We start from the raw sequence: 19,260 nt of genomic DNA on the forward strand, positions 1-19,260 counted from the left end.
CAATGTAACTAGGTTCATTCACTTACCCTTGACACCGGCTATCCATTCAGGTTAAACGTGTTACTCACTGTGAGACTCGTCACATAATGGCACCACACAGTCAGTGTCAGTCAGTCAAATTAGCTTTATTCGAGATAAAAGCTCATAAAAGCATAATACATTTAAAACTATTTTGATTCATAATAAAAAGTACAAGATATATTTACAAACTCCAAAACATTTCCTATTTATCCATTTTACCAAGAAGGAATGGTAATTGCATATTAGAAATTAAAAAGAATAAAGCATTTTGGCTTCACTAGTGTTTAAGAGACCATCAATAAAACATCAGATTCATATAGTAATAAGACCAATGAAGGCCCATCTTACATAATCAAGGCATTCCTTGTAGCTAGCGGCAAGACATAGAAGTCATGGCTTGATCTCAACCAACCTACTCTCAGGGTACAAATTTCCTTCTAATAGCCCATGCCCATCCCAAGAATTTGGCAACCACCACAGATATGACTGGCAGAGAGCTAGTGCAAATTATTCTTAGAGCCACCTTGCTCTCTCTTGTACCAAGCAGTTTGCACATTGCCCTTAACCAGATACGTCGGGGGTTGAATATATGCCCAGCAAACAAAAAGAAGGTGGGCAATGGGCTCAATGCCATTATTACAAGCTGGATAAACATTAGAATTAGCTTCTGCCCATCTTCCTGTTAGCGATCTAATTGGGAGCGACCCCACTCTAAGCTGAAAGTAGAATTTCCTATCCTGTGGCCTAACAATAATGTCCCAATAGGGCGCCAGGGACGGGGAGACCTTTGCTTCCAAGAAGCGACCTTATAGGGAGGTGGGATCTGCATCATTCCAGTTTCGGCGTGCTACCATTTCCCAATACCTTGTTTTTATGCAGTCTTTAGTCGGGAATTGGGCCAGCTCAGGGTTTTCCCATAACCCCTTCATGCCCATTTTTTCCAGTGATCTACACAAGTCCTTTAGCCAGCCTATCTTACGGAATTTGTCAATTTTGATTACATCCAGGAAGCCCCTCGCATAATGTGCAAGTTCGGGGGTAACCCAAATGCGCCGCCAATATAAAATAGGTCGTAGCCTAGCCATATCAGATATGGCTTTCCTGCCTAAGTCATAGCGCAGTGGCTTCATGGGTGTACTTTTGGGGAGGCCAATAAGGTTTTGTAGGAAGGCAAGAATTAATGGGGCCAAGTTGTCATAGCCCCATAGCTCGGCGGCGTAAAGCGCTGCGCCGAGAGCTCAGGCTTCATACACCTGGAGTGCTCGCAAAATTGGCTTAGTCAAAGATTTTTTGTGTTCAGCACTTATAGGCCCAGTATTTTGACGGAGTTTAAGGGCCGCCATTTCTGTGTGCTTCCCCCATTTTACTCCCTTTGCTATGTGGATTCCCAGGTAAACAAAGTCCGAGACCATTTCCACCCTTTGGCCATCCATAAAGAAGCTCCCTTTAAAGCTAGCGTTGGGATTAAATACCATGAGCTTCGTTTTAGCTATGCTTACTACAAGCCCACGATCGACACAAAAACCCTGAAAAATCTTCAAAGCATGCTGCAGACCACTAGGGGTTTTAGATATAATGAGCGTGTCATCTGCAAATAATAATATTGGCGTTTTCACTCCATCCAGAGTGGGAGCGTCTACAGAACCAGACAACATACGCTCCACTACACCGTTAATATACAATGAGAAGAGGGTAGGGGCCATGGCACAGCCTTGGCGTACACCACGCTCTACTTGAAACTCAGCAGTGACTTGCCCATGCCTCCCCCACTGGATTTTAGCGTAGTTTGACTCGTGTAGTCTCATCGCTAGTGATAGAATTTCCAGCGGCATTCCCATCTTGGCTAACACTTTCCATAGCAGAGACCAGGGGACTAGGTCGAAGGCTGCTCGTAGGTCGATAAAAGCAGCATAGAGGCTGCCCTTCTCCAGCTGCACTACCTTCCAATGGAGCAACGTAAACTGGAATATCTGGTCTGTGGTACTGGTTAGCTTGCGAAAGCAAGCTTGATAAGGAGATAAGACGTTGTTTTCTTCTACCCAGACCATGATTTTCGCTAGGGTCATTTTACCTATCACCTTTTACACTGTGTCAATTAGGCTAATGGGCCTGTAATTCCCTGGGACTGTCTTGTCACCTTTCTTATACACAGGGAGTATTACAGCCCCTTTCCAAGACTTTGGTACTGGAGCCCCCAATGCCACCGCATTAGCCAGCTCCAGGATATACCTGCCCCATCGTGTTTTGTCATGAAGAAAGACATCCGCGGGGACCCCATCAGGCCCAGGTGCCTTCCCCGGGCAACTGAGTCCAGAGCCTCTGCTACATCAACGTTATTGAAAGGAGGGACAGCAAATATTGCAGTGCCTACAGACTCTCTGGTCTTATCCTCGGGCCGGCACCTGTATTGGGGCTCAAAATAATCTAGCCAACTGCTCTGGGAAACATGGTTTGACGGTGATTCGGGGAGACCTCCATTCCCCCACTTAACTATATTCCAGAATAATCTGGAATCTTTATCAGCGCTGGCATCTTTAAGGTCTTGCCAGTGCTGTTCGCCCCATTGCTTCTTGGCCATGGATATACTAGCCTTGTAATTCTGTCTTGCTTCCCTAATGGCTGTTGGATCTCTATTTTTAATAGCCGTTCCCAAGGAGGTTTTAGCCATCTTGCAAGCCGCATTATACCACCCCATTTTTTGTGGGCGATAGTTCTTGCCTGTGGGGTGTGAAGATGTCTTGTAGAAATGACCCTTTATAGTGTCAAAAAACTCACAGTGCAAATTGGTGATTTTTTCCAGACCAGTTCTGTTCCCAATTCCCATCCTCATTATGGCTTCCATATCGGCGATAGTACAGTCCAAATTTCCGCTAATACTTTCTAGGACCTCGCTATTTGTCACAATTTGGGACCACTTAACCCTTCTCATGTCATTTGTAGGAACAATCTCCGCTACAGCTTCTTCAACACTATTTGCAGCATTATTTTGCCCCTCTGGATCCCCCCCAGAGCAGATGAACAATACATAGGGGGTTGTGATCACTCTCCTGTCTACTAACCACCTTCATGTCACTCACCAAGTGCCAAATTGCCAGATTACTGATGGCATAATAGATCCTGCTTTGCGAGCGACCATTATCAAAAGTGTTGGCCCCTTGGCCGTCACTCGCTGTTCTTCCATTCAAAGCTCTGAGCCCCCTTTCGCTGCATATAGCATTCATCTGAATTATGCCTGTTGACCATCTACTTACAGGTTTTAAGTCCAATTTAGGGATCCCCACTCGGAGTCTACGTCCTCCCCGGAGTGCCAATCACCTACAGAGAGAGGCTCAAAGGTCATGTTCAAGTCCCCAGCAATAAGTATATTGTTCTCAATTGGCTGGGCACCAATCAGGTGATCGAGGGCTGCCAAAACCTGGAATTTCCCTCCATCTGACCCTCTTACATACAAGTTGTAGATGTCTAAGGAGTCCTCCAGAACCATGCTTATCCTAATCAGCTGGATGTCATTGTTACCATTTGGGAGCTCTACTACTCTATCAAAGAGTGTCTGCCATGCCCAGATAATTAGGCCCCCTTTCGGCCGGCCCTTGGGGCCCTTGTCTGCTGGTATAAAACAATTCAAGAAACCCAAGAGGAGCAAGGGCTCGCAGGCCCACGTCTCCTGGAAGATGCAAAGATCAAAGCCATTTATAAAAGATACCCATTCGGGGGAGTGCATTTTAAAGCCCAATCCAGCTACATTCCAGGAAACTATTCTACCCCCAGCCCTACTAGATTGCCACCACAGGCCTGGGGGGACTAGAGGCTGTGCCCTTTGGCCATATATACTTGAAGAACCTTGACCTCCCACTACCCCTGTGTTAGAGGCACCAGAACCCTTCCCACCCTCATCACTAGGTACTTCCACCTCTACTGGGGGAAAACCTGTCAGACCCGAATGGCCAGCCCCCTCTACCGTACTACAGGACATTCGATGCTCGCTACCTCTAAGCCCCTGTTGGTCGGTAAACCTATCGCCCAACTCCCCATTGGGTAGTCAATCAATGGAGTTAAGCCCGGACCTGTCAGACCCATGCCTAATGTCCCTTGCAGACATGGCTGCGGTGAGTGAAAATGGAAGGGGGGCGTTTTCCTCAGCTGTATGCCCGAGTGGGTTGGGGGGCTTGATCTAAATTCTAGCATTTATAAGTTCTCAGCTAGATTGTCAGAAGACAAAGTTAATTCAATGGCATCATGCGTAGCCCCAGGGTGGCTCATTCTCCTTACTCTGACTATGTCATCCCTAATAACAGATCGACACCCTCTGACATACAGTAGCCAATGAATGGCCTTGTTTGTCAGGGAGTCTACCCCTTCTCTTGGACAATTAGGTGAAGCTTGATACTTGGGCACATTCGTCATGTATATTTTATTCGTGGCGAAGTTACCCTTCGTAGATACTTGGTTCCTAGTGGGCGCTAAGCTGTAAGTTGATGGCCCTTTAGAGCATGATGTAATACCATAGTACTGAACCCCTGCCAGTGTTCCTGGCTCTTTGCATAAGGCAGGCCCTGCAAAACCTCTACCCCCATTACAGCCCCTCTGTGACCTCTGGGTGCTAGCACTAGACTCATTTACAGCCTTAATTTCAATCACTGACATTCTAGCCTTTTGTTAGTGGAGGCAGGAATCATGCTTGAGGTAGTCGCTCCCCCCTCTACATGGTTAACCTGATGTATCTTACTACTTATAGCAACATTTTTCCCTGCTATTGGGAGGGTACCCTGTGGGGGTTTAATTGGATAAGTTGTAGATGTCTTGTGTCCAAGAGACACCCCGATTGCCATTTGGAGCTGAAGCTAGATTGATAATTAATTTTTTCATATCCTCTATCTCGTCCCTAAGTAGTGAGACTAGATTAACCAGCTCACTAATAGTTCCCAGGTTGTCTCTTGGGGTTGAACGATCACAAACATCAATTATGCCTGGTGAAGGCGAGCTGACAGTACCACTATTAGGAGTTTCCCTTTCCGACTCCTGCTGTACCTCTGCCAGTACTAGAAAACTATTAGAACATAGTATTGAATCATTACCCATCGCAAGAGTGGCTGGAGGATTTTCCACACATACAGCACTTGGGAGAGCATTTACCCTTTCTCCCACTAAAACGACCTTCTTCCCCAAGCTGTTTCGAGAAAGCCGGCCTTGGTTTGGCACTAACTCTGAACATTTTGGGGATTGTAAAAGTTGGACCGACAACCTCAGATGGATTAGGCTTTGGACTCCCTACCTCCTTAGCCTGCTCTATAGTTTCTAAGGGACCCAGATCAACCCATAGAATATCCTGGCAATCGTCAATTATAGTGTCAATTTTGTCCATGAGGCAGTTCATCGCAGCGTGCTTGGCAGGTGCCTTTGCTTTCTTTTTCTTGCAACGTTTTTGGCGTTTCGCTGTTTCGATAGCCACCTCCCCTCCTTCCATGGCTTTACGCTTGCCCATCTTCAATCACAGCAGATTGTTAGTCCCACGCGCCTTTATGAATATAGTTAGCAAAAGCGCTATGTACCTTTAGTGTTAATATTTCTCAGCGACGTAGGATCCCAGCCAGCGCTAGGGATGTGGCCCGTCCCGTCCTCTACCGCCCACGGACGGCCACAGACCCATTGTCCGGGCTTCGTCCGGCAAGTCCGGCACGTGTCCCGCGCTGCGGGAACCGGATATAAATATATATGCCGGTGTGTGTGGGGGCTGGCCTCCTCACAGGTGGTATCTCGCATGGGCTCCTGGTCCCTGGAGTCCCGTGCGGCGTGTAAGGATTAGCAAGCTCGGCCCCTGCAGCGCTGATTTGGGCGGATTTCCCTCAATGAAAAGCCCCACCGGGGGCGGCAGCAGCTCTGTTGGCAAAGAGCTTGTCAGGCGATGCGGGACCTCACGGTCAGTGTTAAAATGATGGCCAAGAGCTTCTATCAAGAGACTCGCTCTCTTTAAATATTGACGAGCAGGCACGTGCGAGCGGAAAACGTGACAGTAATGGAATAATGTGACAGTCTTTTGACACATGGCCAGTCCCATCCCAGTCCAGACAGCCGCAGGATTGGTGGTGTCTGACAGGCAGCACTGAACTCATCTCAGAATGCATGCTGTGGCGCAGCCGGCAAGGAGTCGTCCACTTGACTCCTGAAGAAGCACAGCTGCAGCAAACTCTGAAGACAGCAGCACCCAGGAGGGAGAGAGTGTGACTACACCAGCAGCAGGTAAGGGAACCTGCGCCCCCACCTTGAAACTTAATCTCGCTCCACGTGGGCCAGTACTAGCTTCCCCAGTCGGTTTGGTCTTGAATTCCCACAGAGCAGGCCAGAAAAACAAGTTATGGATTATACTCAAGAAGGGGTTTGCACTTAGCACCTAACCCCGAAAATAGCATGCTGCCCTCCGGGCGATTCACAGAAGATAAACTGCAGTTATCTGCAGCGCCACAAGAAGTAAGGGACCCTGCATGAGAACCCTGCCTACACTGAGAATCTTTCGCCCACACCCTCAAAAATCACCAGAGAAACCAATACACTCTCCCATCTACACCAAGCATCCCCGCTTCCATACTTCCCTTCTACGTAGGACTACCCTGGCACACCCCCTGCACACAAGACTGCCGCAGGTGAGTAGGCCTACACATAAACAAGCTGGAAGCTGAGCCCAAGGGAGCAATCACTAGGATGGATGCAGCCTCCTTAGAGCCCTAGTCTGTTGGTGCCTGAGTGAGTCCGGCCCCTAGCATCGACAACTTGATACCTGGTTAAGGTAATGAGGGGCAGCAGTAATGGTGCTGGTCCAACTGTCAACATGGCCAGCAGCTGTGTCACTTACGAGCCTGGTGTTTTCAATAGCTCTGGTACAGCTGCAGCCTGCTGGTGTGATCTGGTGCTGCGGGGTGGAGCAGGTAGTGACGTACCAACCCGGGCTGACACCACTCAGATGCACTCCTCAGTTATCATTTTTATTCGGATTGATTAAACAGTACTGTCTTTGAAACAAACAGAATCCTGGCAGGCTGTAAGGTGTGCGCCTCACTCTCCTGAGCCTTCTCAATGCCTGTGCTGCTGTCCGGGGCAGCTCGCGAGTACGAGGTCAGTGCCCTTCCAGAGCTGGTGCTTTGCAGTAATTTTAAGAACTTCTTAGAGTTTCTCTTTGGTGAAATGAGTGTAACTTCTGATATTTATATGCTCACCTCATCTTTATTACTTGACTTTGCTTGAAAGAAAAAGTCACTCCTAGTCAACGTACACAACAGCAAAGAGCTCTTCAACATCCGCAAAGAACTCTCCAACCCCAGCTCCAACTCCAACAACATCCTGCCGTCGCAAGACCTCTGCAACTCCCTAGCCCCCTTCTTCCACCACAAAATCGCAGACATCCATTACAACATCAAAACACAGACTCCCCCCAAAGTCAACTGACGCTTCAGAATCACCGCCCCCAGCCACACCTACCTCCTGCTCTCCTGGACCCACGTCAACGACAATGGCACCATCAAAATCATGAGCACCATCCACTCCAGATCTCTGGTCGACCCCTGCTCACACCACGTCTTCAACAAAGCAAGCACCATCATCGCACCCCACCTTTGCAAGATCATTAACACCTACTTCAAGACCGCCACCTTCCGGGAAAGCTGCCAACAGGCCGAGATCAACGTCCTACTCAAGAGACCCAAGGTGGACCCCAAGGACCTCAAGAACTTCAGGCCCATCTCCATGCTCCCATTCCCGGCGAAAGTCATTGAGAAGATGGTCATCAAGCAACTGACACGGAGGGGCGTGGCCAACAACATGGCCGAGTAGGACATGTTCCTGTGCTGCTCAGGCAACTCTTAGTGATCCAACAACTTTAATGGTGGCCTGAAGTCCTAAAAACCAAAGTTTTACCATCCGCAGGGGTCCCTGATCCCCTCTGACGACATTGAGTGTATTCTGAGAGCCAGGGTGCTCCTATTTCCAAGGCGGCAAAGAAGAGCTCGGAGCCCTTTGGAACGCAATCCAAGATGGCGCCACTGGGGCTCTGAGCCGATCGCGGTGAGGCAGGAGAATCACCCACTCTTGATTTTCCTTACACTGGCTTTGGTGGTAGCTAACAGAGATGTGACTAGAGCTTGGGGCGCTCCCATACCTCTTCGACTAGATGAATAGAGATGAGGCATGGATATTTACATGGCAGCCAAGAGGGTCACATACAAAGCTAGAGGTTGCCCTAAGAAGTTCAAAGAGTGTGGGGGAAATGGAGACACTGTTATGGTCTGGATGGAGAACTGTGAAAGAAGGAGGTCAGGCCAGCCTATTGTCCTGGTGCATGCAGGGGTGGATATAGATGGCAATATGCAATGTTGCGATAGGTGGAGCACCACTGCATCCATGTGGAGTGTTTTCTGGGAGATTTTGGGAGGGATGGGTGGAGGGTGGAGGGGGTAGGGTATGGTGAACAATTTCATGTCACATGCTTATGTTTATATGTTTTAAAAAAGCAAATAAAAAAGAATATATTTTTTTTAAATCAAGCAACTGACACGCTTCCTCGAAGAGAACAATGCTCTGGACGCATCCCAATCGGGATTCTGCAGCAACCACAGTACTGAAACCGCCTTCATCACCGCCACCGATGACATGAGGACCCTGTTAGACAGCGGTGAAAGTGTGACCCTTATCGTCCTGAATCTGTCGCCGCCTTCGACACCGTCTGCCACCACACCCTACACACACGCCTCCACAATGCAAGGATCTGTGATAAAGAACTGGACTGGACCACCTCTTTTCTCATCGGCAGAACACAGAGTGTCCCCCCCTTTCGCTCTGAAGCCACAAAGATCATCTCCGGCGTACCCCAAGGATCCTCACTCAGCCGACACTCTTCAAAGTCTACATGGCACTGCTCACCAATATCGTCCGATTGCACCGCCTCAACATCATCTCATACACCGACGACACCCAGCTGATCCTCTCCATCACCAATGACCCCACCACAGCCAAAACCAACCTCCATGAGGGAATGAAGGCCGTCGCCGAATGGATGAAGAACAGCCACCTGAAGCTGAACTCGGACAAGATGGAGGTCCTCATCCTCGGATCCACTCCATCCGCCTAGGATGCCTCCGGTGGCCGAAAAACTGGGAGCAGCACCGAAACCCACCGACCACGCACGCAACCTGGGAATCATCCTAGACTCATCGCTATCAATGACCCAGCAAGTCAACACCTTCTCATCCTCCTGCTTCAACACCCTCCATATGCTCCGCAATATCTACAAATGGATCCCCACCGAGACCAGAAGGACAGTCACCCAGGCCCTCATCAGCAGCAAACAGGACTACGGCACCGCACTCTAAGCAGGAGCCCGGGCAAAACTCCAGAAGCGACACCAACGCATACAAAACGCCTTTGCACACCTTATCCTCGACATCCCCTGCCACATCACAAAACACCTGAGAGACCTACACTGGCTCCCCGTCAACAAGAGGATATTCTTCAAGCTCCTCACCCATGCCCACAAGGCCCACCACAACGCCGGCCCAGCGTACCTCAACACTCAACTCATCTTCTACACCCCGTACCGCCTGCTCTGCTCCCCTGACCTCGCCCTCGCCACCATCCCACGCATCCAAAGAATGACCACCGGCGGAAGATCGTTCTTCCACCTAGTCGCCAAGACATGGAACACCGTCCCCATCGACCTACTGCAGACCCAGAACCTACTGACCTTCAGGAGATGCCTCAAGACCTGGCTGTTCGAGCAGTAGCAACCCCCCAGCCCCTATCCTCCCCCCACCCCCCAGCGCCTTGAGACTGTCACAGGTGAATTGTGCACTTTACAAATTGATGATTGATTGTTTGATAGTTGTTGAAATGTCACTCATAATTACACTGAATTTATGAGAATGTCATACATCGCAAATTAAAACCTTTTCAGCTATGTTCCCTGCCCTGTCATTCTCTCTCCTCATGTTTTAATTTTCAATGTGATTCCATCTCAAAAATAAAAATTCCATTCTTTCACTACGACTTTGTGCATATGTTTAATTTTCACTTATTTCACTTTTCCTTCTTTATACTACTTGCGATTTGTTTAAAAAAAAATTCCTTTCTTCCACTCTGACTCCGTACATGTGTTTAATTTTAATTTATTTCACACTTCCTTCTTTGTACTACTTGCAATTTGCTTAAAAAAATACAAATTCCCTTCTTTCACTCTGACTCGTGCATGTATTTATTTAATTTTCATTTATTTCACTGCTTCCTTCTGTGTACTACTTGCCACAAAAAAATCCATTCTTTCACTGTGACTTCGTGCGTGCATTTATTTAATTTTCATTTATTTCACCTTTCTTGGTACTTGTTGCGATTTGTTTGGAAAACAAGCATTCCATTCTTTCACTTCGACTCTGTGTATGAATTTAATGTTGATTTATTTAACCTTTCGTTCTTTGTACGGCTTTCGATTTGCTTCCTGTCTCTTGTGCAGCAGTGGCTCCAGTATTCAGGGAAACACGTTAATTTATAGCTTGAGCCTGCCTGGTGTCCCATAAGATCGTGTATCCCCGTGCTCAGCCCGAGCAGAGATCGACTGCTTCTGTCTGATCCTGCCCGGGCTGAGTTAATTCTCCGAAGACGGCCGAAGTGAAGGGGATACACGATCCCAAGGGGATACCAGATATTACACAACACCGGTACAGATCTGATTGTTATGAATGGATTGCACCGCACGAGAAACAAATGCTGCATTTCATTATCAGTACACAAATAGCAGCTGATTACTCGCGTATAAACACTCAACGCGAGTCTTAATTGAACTGTTTTCAGAAAGCAGCCTTGATTAATGGAGCCACCGAACTCCATAAATTCACCCGGGCAACCGTCACGGAGTGTCTGGAAATCATTACTAGAAAAAAACGCTATAAACATTCAAAGACAAGAATCAAAAATAGCTTAATTGCAGCTGTTAATATATGAAACATAATTTGTCACAAAACCAGGCAAAACAAAACAAAGCAGCATGCGCCAACCAAAGACAAATTTGGAATCCAGCGAGGAATACTTTGCTAAGCCTGGAGCCAGAAACCATCAAAAGACACAAGCGGCTTCAAAGGGTAAATCCTGCGGCAAGGTGAGTGCAGACGTCACAACCCTGGCTTCGTGAAACGACGGAAGAGGGGTCACCTAGCCCTAGGCAGGGTAGAAATGTGTAAAGACTCCAGGCTCGACACTCCTGACCGGAAGCACTGCTGATTTCATCATGGCTGTATCAGGAGCCGTTAATTGGCTGCCTCAGTGGAATGCTCAGCCCAGTGCTGGCGCCACAGTGGAATTATTTTTGATCTACCAACGAGAGGAAATCACAGGGCAATGAGCAAAGTTATTGGTCAACCCATTGTTTCCATCATTTATCTGAGAGAGATAAAGGACGGCACCTTAAACAATAACAAACAAGGGGACTCATTTATGAGGCCGTACGTCACTTTTACGCCGCTGGTGCGTCCCTTTTTGTGACACACCAGCAGTGTAAAAAATGTGCCTTGTTGCACCATATTTACAAAGTGGCACATCTAGGTAGATGCGTCACTTTGTAAACCCCTGTTCTACATTATACCTACGGTATAATGTATGCAGGGGGGGCGTTCTGCGCGAGAAAGGGTCATAGAAGTGACGCAGTGAAATCTATAAGATTTCACTGCGTCACTTCCAGGACACAAATGCGTCAATTGACTCACAGCAGGCGTAAGACTGGTGCAGGCCCTTTCACATGGAGCTCGCCCCATGTGAAAGGACACATTGCTGGAGTTGCGTACCTTTTGTGACACTCTCCACCAATGCGTCACTTTTGCGCCATACAGATACGTCAGAAATACTGACGTATCTGTAACTCCTTGCGCCATGATGCGTCATACTGTAAATATGTTGCATCATTGGTGTCGCAAGGAGGGCACAGTGAAAAGTGATGCATCGCTGTTTTCGCGCAGCGGTGCGTCACTTTTCACAAATGAGGGCCAAGGTCATTTGTAGGTCATGTGTCGACAAGCATCTTTAGACCGTAGATCACATGATTTTGAGCCAAATGCTTCTCAGCATGCTTGATTTGAAAAATACACCACATTGTGAGGACATTTATATTTCACATTTAATTTATTGGAGACTGGAAATATTCATTATTCACAATCGTCTTTTTCCAGTCCATTTAATCTGACATGTCTACTCACAAGCTATAAAATAGGAAGCATCACTGCTCTACTTGAATATCAGGAAGAGACAGCAGGAAGTTTCATGAAGCTCAAAATAAAATTGTCTCTAATCACCACCTGAATTGGCATGCGAATGACACAAAATAAATGTTGCATATTAATTTATTTTTTCCCACAGGATGTATTCCACATTTTGGCACACATTTGCAACTGATAAAATAACTTACATCAGAAGGAGGGTGACATGATCATTTAGAGAAGATGATGATTTTGTGAGGCTCACTTGTACTGTATTGGATAAACTACCCCATGTACTGGCTTTTGGATCACCAGCTGATTTTTGGTGGGTGGGAAAGTCCGAGCGATAAAGAGGCCTTTAATATTCTATGTTTATCTTGTCACTTTTGCCATTAATTCAGAGACAGAGGTCAAATGTCAGGCTATGTCATCTGAGAAAGTACTACTTTAATAACACTGGGATTAGAGCTTAGTTTCTTTCTCGGACTATAACGTGAGAGTTTTTACAGGGAATTAAAGAACACAGTCTGGCTGGAGTATAGGCAGTGTGAAAGGAAAGGCTGTAGGAAGTCGTTCTTTTTGGAATGCAAAACAAAATGTAAATACCTGTAAACGAACTGTCTGTATTAAGTTAGGAAAGCACAAATAAAGCCATTTGTTTGGTAATTCTAAAGTATGCTGGAAAAGAGACTTTAAAAAGATCAAAACAAATCAAGACATTTTACTTGGTGATGCACAAATGATAAATACTCACCCGATCTACACACATTATCATTTGTGTGCTATATAGTTTTATCAGTAAAGCTATTTTTGTGCACAGTTAGAGGCCAATTCAGTGTAAAATGTGCTGTCTGTAAATGACAATGTGCTACTACTACTGGATTCTTTAGTTACATAAAAAGAAATCATCTCTCTACATGTCCATTAAAGGTAGGTGGGTCACCAACGTTTGTCGTTCTAAAAAGTGAGCCGTGGTTCTAAAATGTTTGGGAACCACTGTCCTACAGTACATGCTGAGGATACTGAAAGTTAAGCAATAGTTCTGTGACCATAAACAAGAAAGATGCCAATTGATGGGCTCTTTTATCAGGTCACAGACCTTTAAGGTGACTTGCAATATTCTTTAAATAAATATTGTGTACAGTATAGGGTGTTTTGTACTGAATATTACGTGAATTCACCATTACTAACACATGCTTATATTAAGTGTTGAGCCCCCTGCTCCTACTGTTGAAAGTGTTCTGGTTGAAAAATGTCAAACACATGTGAAATCTGCGTTGTAAAAACAAACACACCAAATATATCACCTGTAATTTTTTCTAAATATATTTGAATCATTTTGATAAAAGTCTCGATTAAAGGCGGATTTCTGGTTTAAAATATGCCAATAGACTCTCTTCTCGAGTACATAAACGTGAGAAAAACATAATGATATTTTCACCAATGTCTCCTTATCAGACACATGCAGAATTTTTACAGCAAGGAAGAAGAAAGGTTACTGAAAAGTTATTCTGCTTTTACGTGAGGCAAGTGGCAGTTGCAATTGATGGTGTGCTTACAGAGCTGCTTTTCCACCATCACTCAGCCTAGCAGCAAGCATTGTGACATTACAGCTAAACATTTAAAATATATAATACAATAAAATAAGATGATGTGGCATCTTATTAAAGGAAAGTAGTAATGTCAGAGGTAGATTTTTGTTTAAGATAGAAACGGATTTATATAAGCAATGTAAGCTTGGAAGCCAAATATGTAACATAAAGGACACTCTTCTATTTGTTACAATGATGTTGCATGTCACCGAGGACTTTTGTGACCATATAGAACAAGACTGATTCCAGTGTGTTATAGATTTGTATGATCAGGCTTTCTGTAATGTGTCACAGTCACTGTGGTGCTGTGAAGGTGCAGTGATGTGGTGTCCAGTGTTGCTGTATGATGTGGTATGGCATAGTGTGGTGATGAGGTGTTGGGAGGTGTGAGCTTGCGTTACATAGGCTGCTCCATTGTGCTATATTGTGGTTTCGCGTGAAATGATTTGATGTGGCACTATGAAATAAGGTGCGATATAGAGTTTACAGTGTGTTGTTCCTTGGACCTAAATCAGCCAACTGCTGGCCTTTACTTGTATATGAAATTGGGCAGTTTGTTCTCTGTTAAGTGTTGGAGGCTGCTTAAAGCACATTGGAATGGAAATATGAGATCTGCCTTTGTAGAGTTTTCCTCATAATGTTGATGAGGCTTATTCTAACCCAATTTGTCTCAGTACCAGTGATGTGTTGACGCTTCATTGGGTGGCTGTACTTGTTCAAAGTAAACTGTTTCTTTAATTGACAATATCAGTAAAATAGTCCCAGCTCACTGTATTATTATGTAGGGGTGATTTTATCACACTATAGTTATTGAGCATGGACCTCATTGGCACATATATCTAGAGGCCTGTCAGCACATTACCAAAACCTTGTGAACCAACTATGGGGGCATTTCACAAAAGCATTTATGAGTTTGGTATGTAATATTACAGGAGTACTCTTTTTATGTACTCATATGTACCCTTTATTCGGCCCAAACATCCAACTGCCTATCAATAAAAGTACAAAGAGGGCATAGTTCTTTCTCTTTGTACTAAATGTGTATGACTATTCCCTGAATATTTCCATTTTATTCTTATTTTAGATGCTTATGACTAATTTGAAAAGGCATTTAAGAGCACATAAAAGAGTACTACATGAGTTCTCCTTTAATTACTCCATAGAACTTTGTGAATAGGCCCCAGTGTGAAGTGTTCTGCAAACGAACCACTGACACCCTGCCAACTTGACCTAAAGTAGCTTTCACGTTTTGTGGATGCCTCACATATAGGATGAAAATGCAACAGCATGTTTGGGGGATATCGCCAATTTTTCTTTGTATGTATGTGGACAAAATCCAGCTGAATTCACTAAAGCTTACAGATGTTCAATTTACAACATCTGTGCTGGTATAGGCTCTTGAGAAAGGTAAAATCAATGTGTATCAGCACAAATGTTTTATTTTACGTGCATCTGCTCACCATCTATGAAATGCTCATCAGATGTATGAGCAGCGGGGCAGGAGATTCTTTGTGCAAGTCCAGCATGTCTGTCAAGCCCTGACCGTGAGAATTTGTATCCTCAATGCTCTATAATTTTACAGGCCTGTTCACAATTCTGTCACCCATTCAAACCCAATGTTTTTCAAAGGGCAAAATAAAAGGTGTTTTTCTGATTCCTCTTTTACCCACCCTTACTAAGCACTTCACGGTCATCTCTATTGTAAAAATAGATAAATCCAGAACAAATACAGAGACTTTTATCTCAGTGGTTCTTCTGCTGCTCTGTCTGCTGAGGAACTAAGTAGCAGATCTTCTGCATTTGTTTCGACTCCATTAACCTATCTCAGTAAAACTGAGATAGGTTAATTCCATTAATTTAATGGAATTGGAAAGTTACCATAGAAATCTTTATGGGGATTATTTGTTGTGATTAGTGAAAATTACACAACCACTCACTTTCACGAAAGGAATGTGAAACAATTTCAAGATTACAGTGGGCAAAATAGTAGCAATGCATTCTAGTGTGGAGTAGTAAGAAACAATCCATGACATCTCACCTTCATCGCCTATAGCCACGCATTGAATCAAAACAGAATGGGTAAACATATGTTCACTGTAGATCATCCACCTTTTTCCTTGAATTACCATGGATCTACATGTTTATGTTGCCCTAGTCAATCAAACTGCCCCTTCTTCTGTGACATTTTGCCTGTCTTCCATATTTTTTGGGCCTTGATTTTGACATGGAAACATTTCCTTAAGAACTGCAAGATGATGTTGTAGATCACAAAGAAAGTTTCTTTTTGTACTGGTCAATGAATCTGAAGGAATCTCATGACTGTCAATCTGTGATTACCACCTAAGAGACTTTCAAAGAATATCATGAATGTCATGTGAAATGTGATTTCCATGTAGAAGCTTCTTTTGAATTGATAATCATCTTAGACCAAGATAAGATAAGTTCCTCCTAGACAGGAGCTGCTTATCTTCTCTTTCTGAAAATGTGGCTCGCTTAATAGTCCACGCTATTTGTTGTCCAAATAATCCAAGATTTGGTAATTTTTTTGGAGTACCTGAAAAAAAATACTAAGACCCTCAATATGAGTGACCAGTGGTCATGTTGGGCAGTGGTAACACTGCACATAGCATTACTGATACTAGGGGCTGTTATCATCATGGGTCCCACTCAGCAACTCTGGGCAATGGCTGGCTTAATCTCCACAAATGGCCCCATCAACGCTGGGGATGCCTGGCTTCACCTTGGGGGTGCCCAATAGGGACCATCTCACAGGGAAAGCCAGGACGGGTTCCCCAGCGTTATACAGCACCAGGAAACCTACGGGTAGCAGTGCGCTTTACAAGCTCAAATACATACATACATACATACATCACTGGGCCTTCATTCCGCTATATAATCATGCATAACATGTGGGAATTTGCGGTTTCTGCATTGTGAACCCATAATTCTAGGCTTTTTACCAAGCCCTCCAGGTATGACCTTGAGGTATTGTCCCTGGTAATCAATGTGGGAGAACCGCACCTGTGAATATTAGGTGCTGTAATACTGTACTACTTGTAATTCTGTTTTGAGTGCCCTTGAGTCAAGTTGGCAACTCATACCCATAGCTTAAAATGTTAAAAGAGTCGCAAATACCCTTCCTTTAGATTTCAGTGGGGAAATTATATGAGGACTCAAAGTATGGGCACATAAGCTGCTGCTGCAGGCATCCCAAAGGAAAAGCACAACTGAGAATCAGAAATATGAATGCTATGTGGTCTTGAGTCAGGGTCTTTTCACACCGTCGTTAATATATGAACAGATCATTGCTTGATTCAGAATGAGTGAGGACGAATTTAAAAGTAGGGATATATACTTAAATCTTAAAGCAGACAACAGTTGTAATGTTTTAAGAACAAAACTTTCAAAATAACACTTGTCAGATTAAAAGACATCATTCAAGGTATTTTTGGATAAGGTTATGTCCTTAAAAAATAATGTCTACATGCTTCTAAACATCCTGTACTATATGATGAGCCCAGGTCTTATGTGAATCTTTTAGATTCACCCTTAAATGACAAGTGAATAAGTATTCCGTTGTGAGAGAAACTGCAGTTTGGTTAACAGCAGAAGTGGTAAAAGCTATGTTTTCTGATTTGCAAACAAGAATGTACCGTGTAAGATGGCAGGAGTGGGAATGGCCCAAATATTATTTTCCTTGCAGAATTGTGATGGTTAGGAAGGAATTGATGCAGTAAAATAATTTATTAACATTGAATACTAGCATGCCGGCTCGTAAATCTCCAGTAATAGGATTCTCCATATTCTGCAGTATATAGTCAAATAATATTTATATGCAATTACTCACCAACATATCCTGGTGTTCCGCAGGCAGTAGACATGACATCTCCTTTGCCTTCCATTTTTGACAATCCAAAATCACTGATCATTATTTTGGATTCTTCATCTTGGCTGTAGTACAAGAGGTTTTCAGGCTAAAACATGATCAGTAAACATTAAATTTTAGAGAACATACTGTTTACGTGAAAGAAAGACTTAAAATATACAGTTTACACGAAAGGAATACATGACGGTCTAACGCCCGTAGAGCTTTCTGAGTCATTGTTAAACTTATGTGATTTTATAGAGTAGTGGAGCACATTTGAGCCATAATACTTTCTCATGTTGCTTTGTCAGTCTTAATTTGTTTCAATTATATTGGAAATGCAAGGTAGAAATAGCAGTTTGGCAGGAACACTAATCAATAAATATTTATAAATTAGCTTTTCAACTTTATCTAACTCTGCAAATGTGCAGTTGCATCCAAACATTCCAACATACAAAAGTTGCCTGCCCAAACGTCACTACCAAATTGGTCCTAGACTACCATGTTAAATCGGTATGTCTCCACAATAAGCTCAGCTGTGTCTATTCCATGATACTTAATAACAAAGGGAAGTAACCTTTGAATTCAGCTCACTATGATTTGCGATTAGGAAGTGGGAGCTTTATCTGTGATAGACAACTCCTACAGGTATTGGTTAGTTCTTACCCTTGGGCAACTTCTCAAAGATTTGACCATCGTTCCCAATTCCCTTATTGCAACCAGCCGCGGTCCGTGCAGGTAACAGCGGTGGGGCAGAGTAAGGGGGGATTTTGAGGGACGATGCCGAGGTACAATTAATTATTTATTTAATTTTCCCTCGACATCGGTCCTCGAAATCCCACCTTACTCGCCCCCACCGCCACACTGCTGTTACCTGCACAGACCGCGGCTGATTGTAACACTTGCCATGCTTTGTGGTGCAATCTCCCTAACTGCCACTATTTATCCTGACAGGAAAGGAATGTTAATCAACAACTATTGGGGAGAGGAGTTGGCCTAAAGGCTAGGGTGTGCGACCTCGAATCTGGGGAACTGGGTTCGAGTCTCGGCTATGACGCTTCACATCCTGTGATTCTGGACAAATAATAATAATAATAAAGAGCTTATAAAGCGCACAGTAATGCCATCACGGCGTGTCCCCGCGCTGAATGGAGCTACTCACAACCACCCACTACAGAACCCCTGGCCCTACAAGGTATAGAGTAGAGTTTTGAGCCTAGCCCGAAACACCGTCTCACTGCTCTCCAGTCTCAGGGCAGGAGGAAGTTTGTTCCAGTGCTGAGCAGCTTGGAGCGAAAAAGATCGTCCGCCCATTCTGGCCTTCCTTACCCTTGGGACTGTCAACAGCCCAATGCCCTCCGAGCGGAGGGCCCTTGGTGGTTCGTAGCGGCTGACTAAGTCCCTAAGATAGGTGGGCGACCTGCCCCAGACAATACGGTGACAGAAGAGGAGGCATTTGAACAGCATGCGTTTCTTCACTGGCAACCAGTGAAGCGCATCCAGTGCCTGCTGAGAATTTGCCCTCCTAGGTCTCCTTAGCACCAGTCTGGCGGCGGCATTC

General features: G+C 44.8%; 1 protein-coding gene across 1 annotated transcript in view; it reads right to left on the reverse strand.

Annotated features, from left to right (window-relative positions):
- The window catches only part of CAMK1D (calcium/calmodulin dependent protein kinase ID), a 1,555,766-nt gene that overhangs the window by 436,370 nt on the left and 1,100,136 nt on the right, over positions 1-19,260 (reverse strand). Inside the window, exon 5 of the mRNA XM_086919868.1 lies at positions 17,682-17,808. Coding sequence (XP_086775994.1) covers positions 17,682-17,808 — 127 coding nt within the window. The remainder of the gene's footprint in view (positions 1-17,681; positions 17,809-19,260) is intronic.

This window comes from Lissotriton vulgaris, chromosome 1_1 (genome assembly GCF_964263255.1).
Source record: "Lissotriton vulgaris chromosome 1_1, aLisVul1.2, whole genome shotgun sequence".
Taxonomy (NCBI): Eukaryota; Metazoa; Chordata; class Amphibia; order Caudata; family Salamandridae; genus Lissotriton; species Lissotriton vulgaris.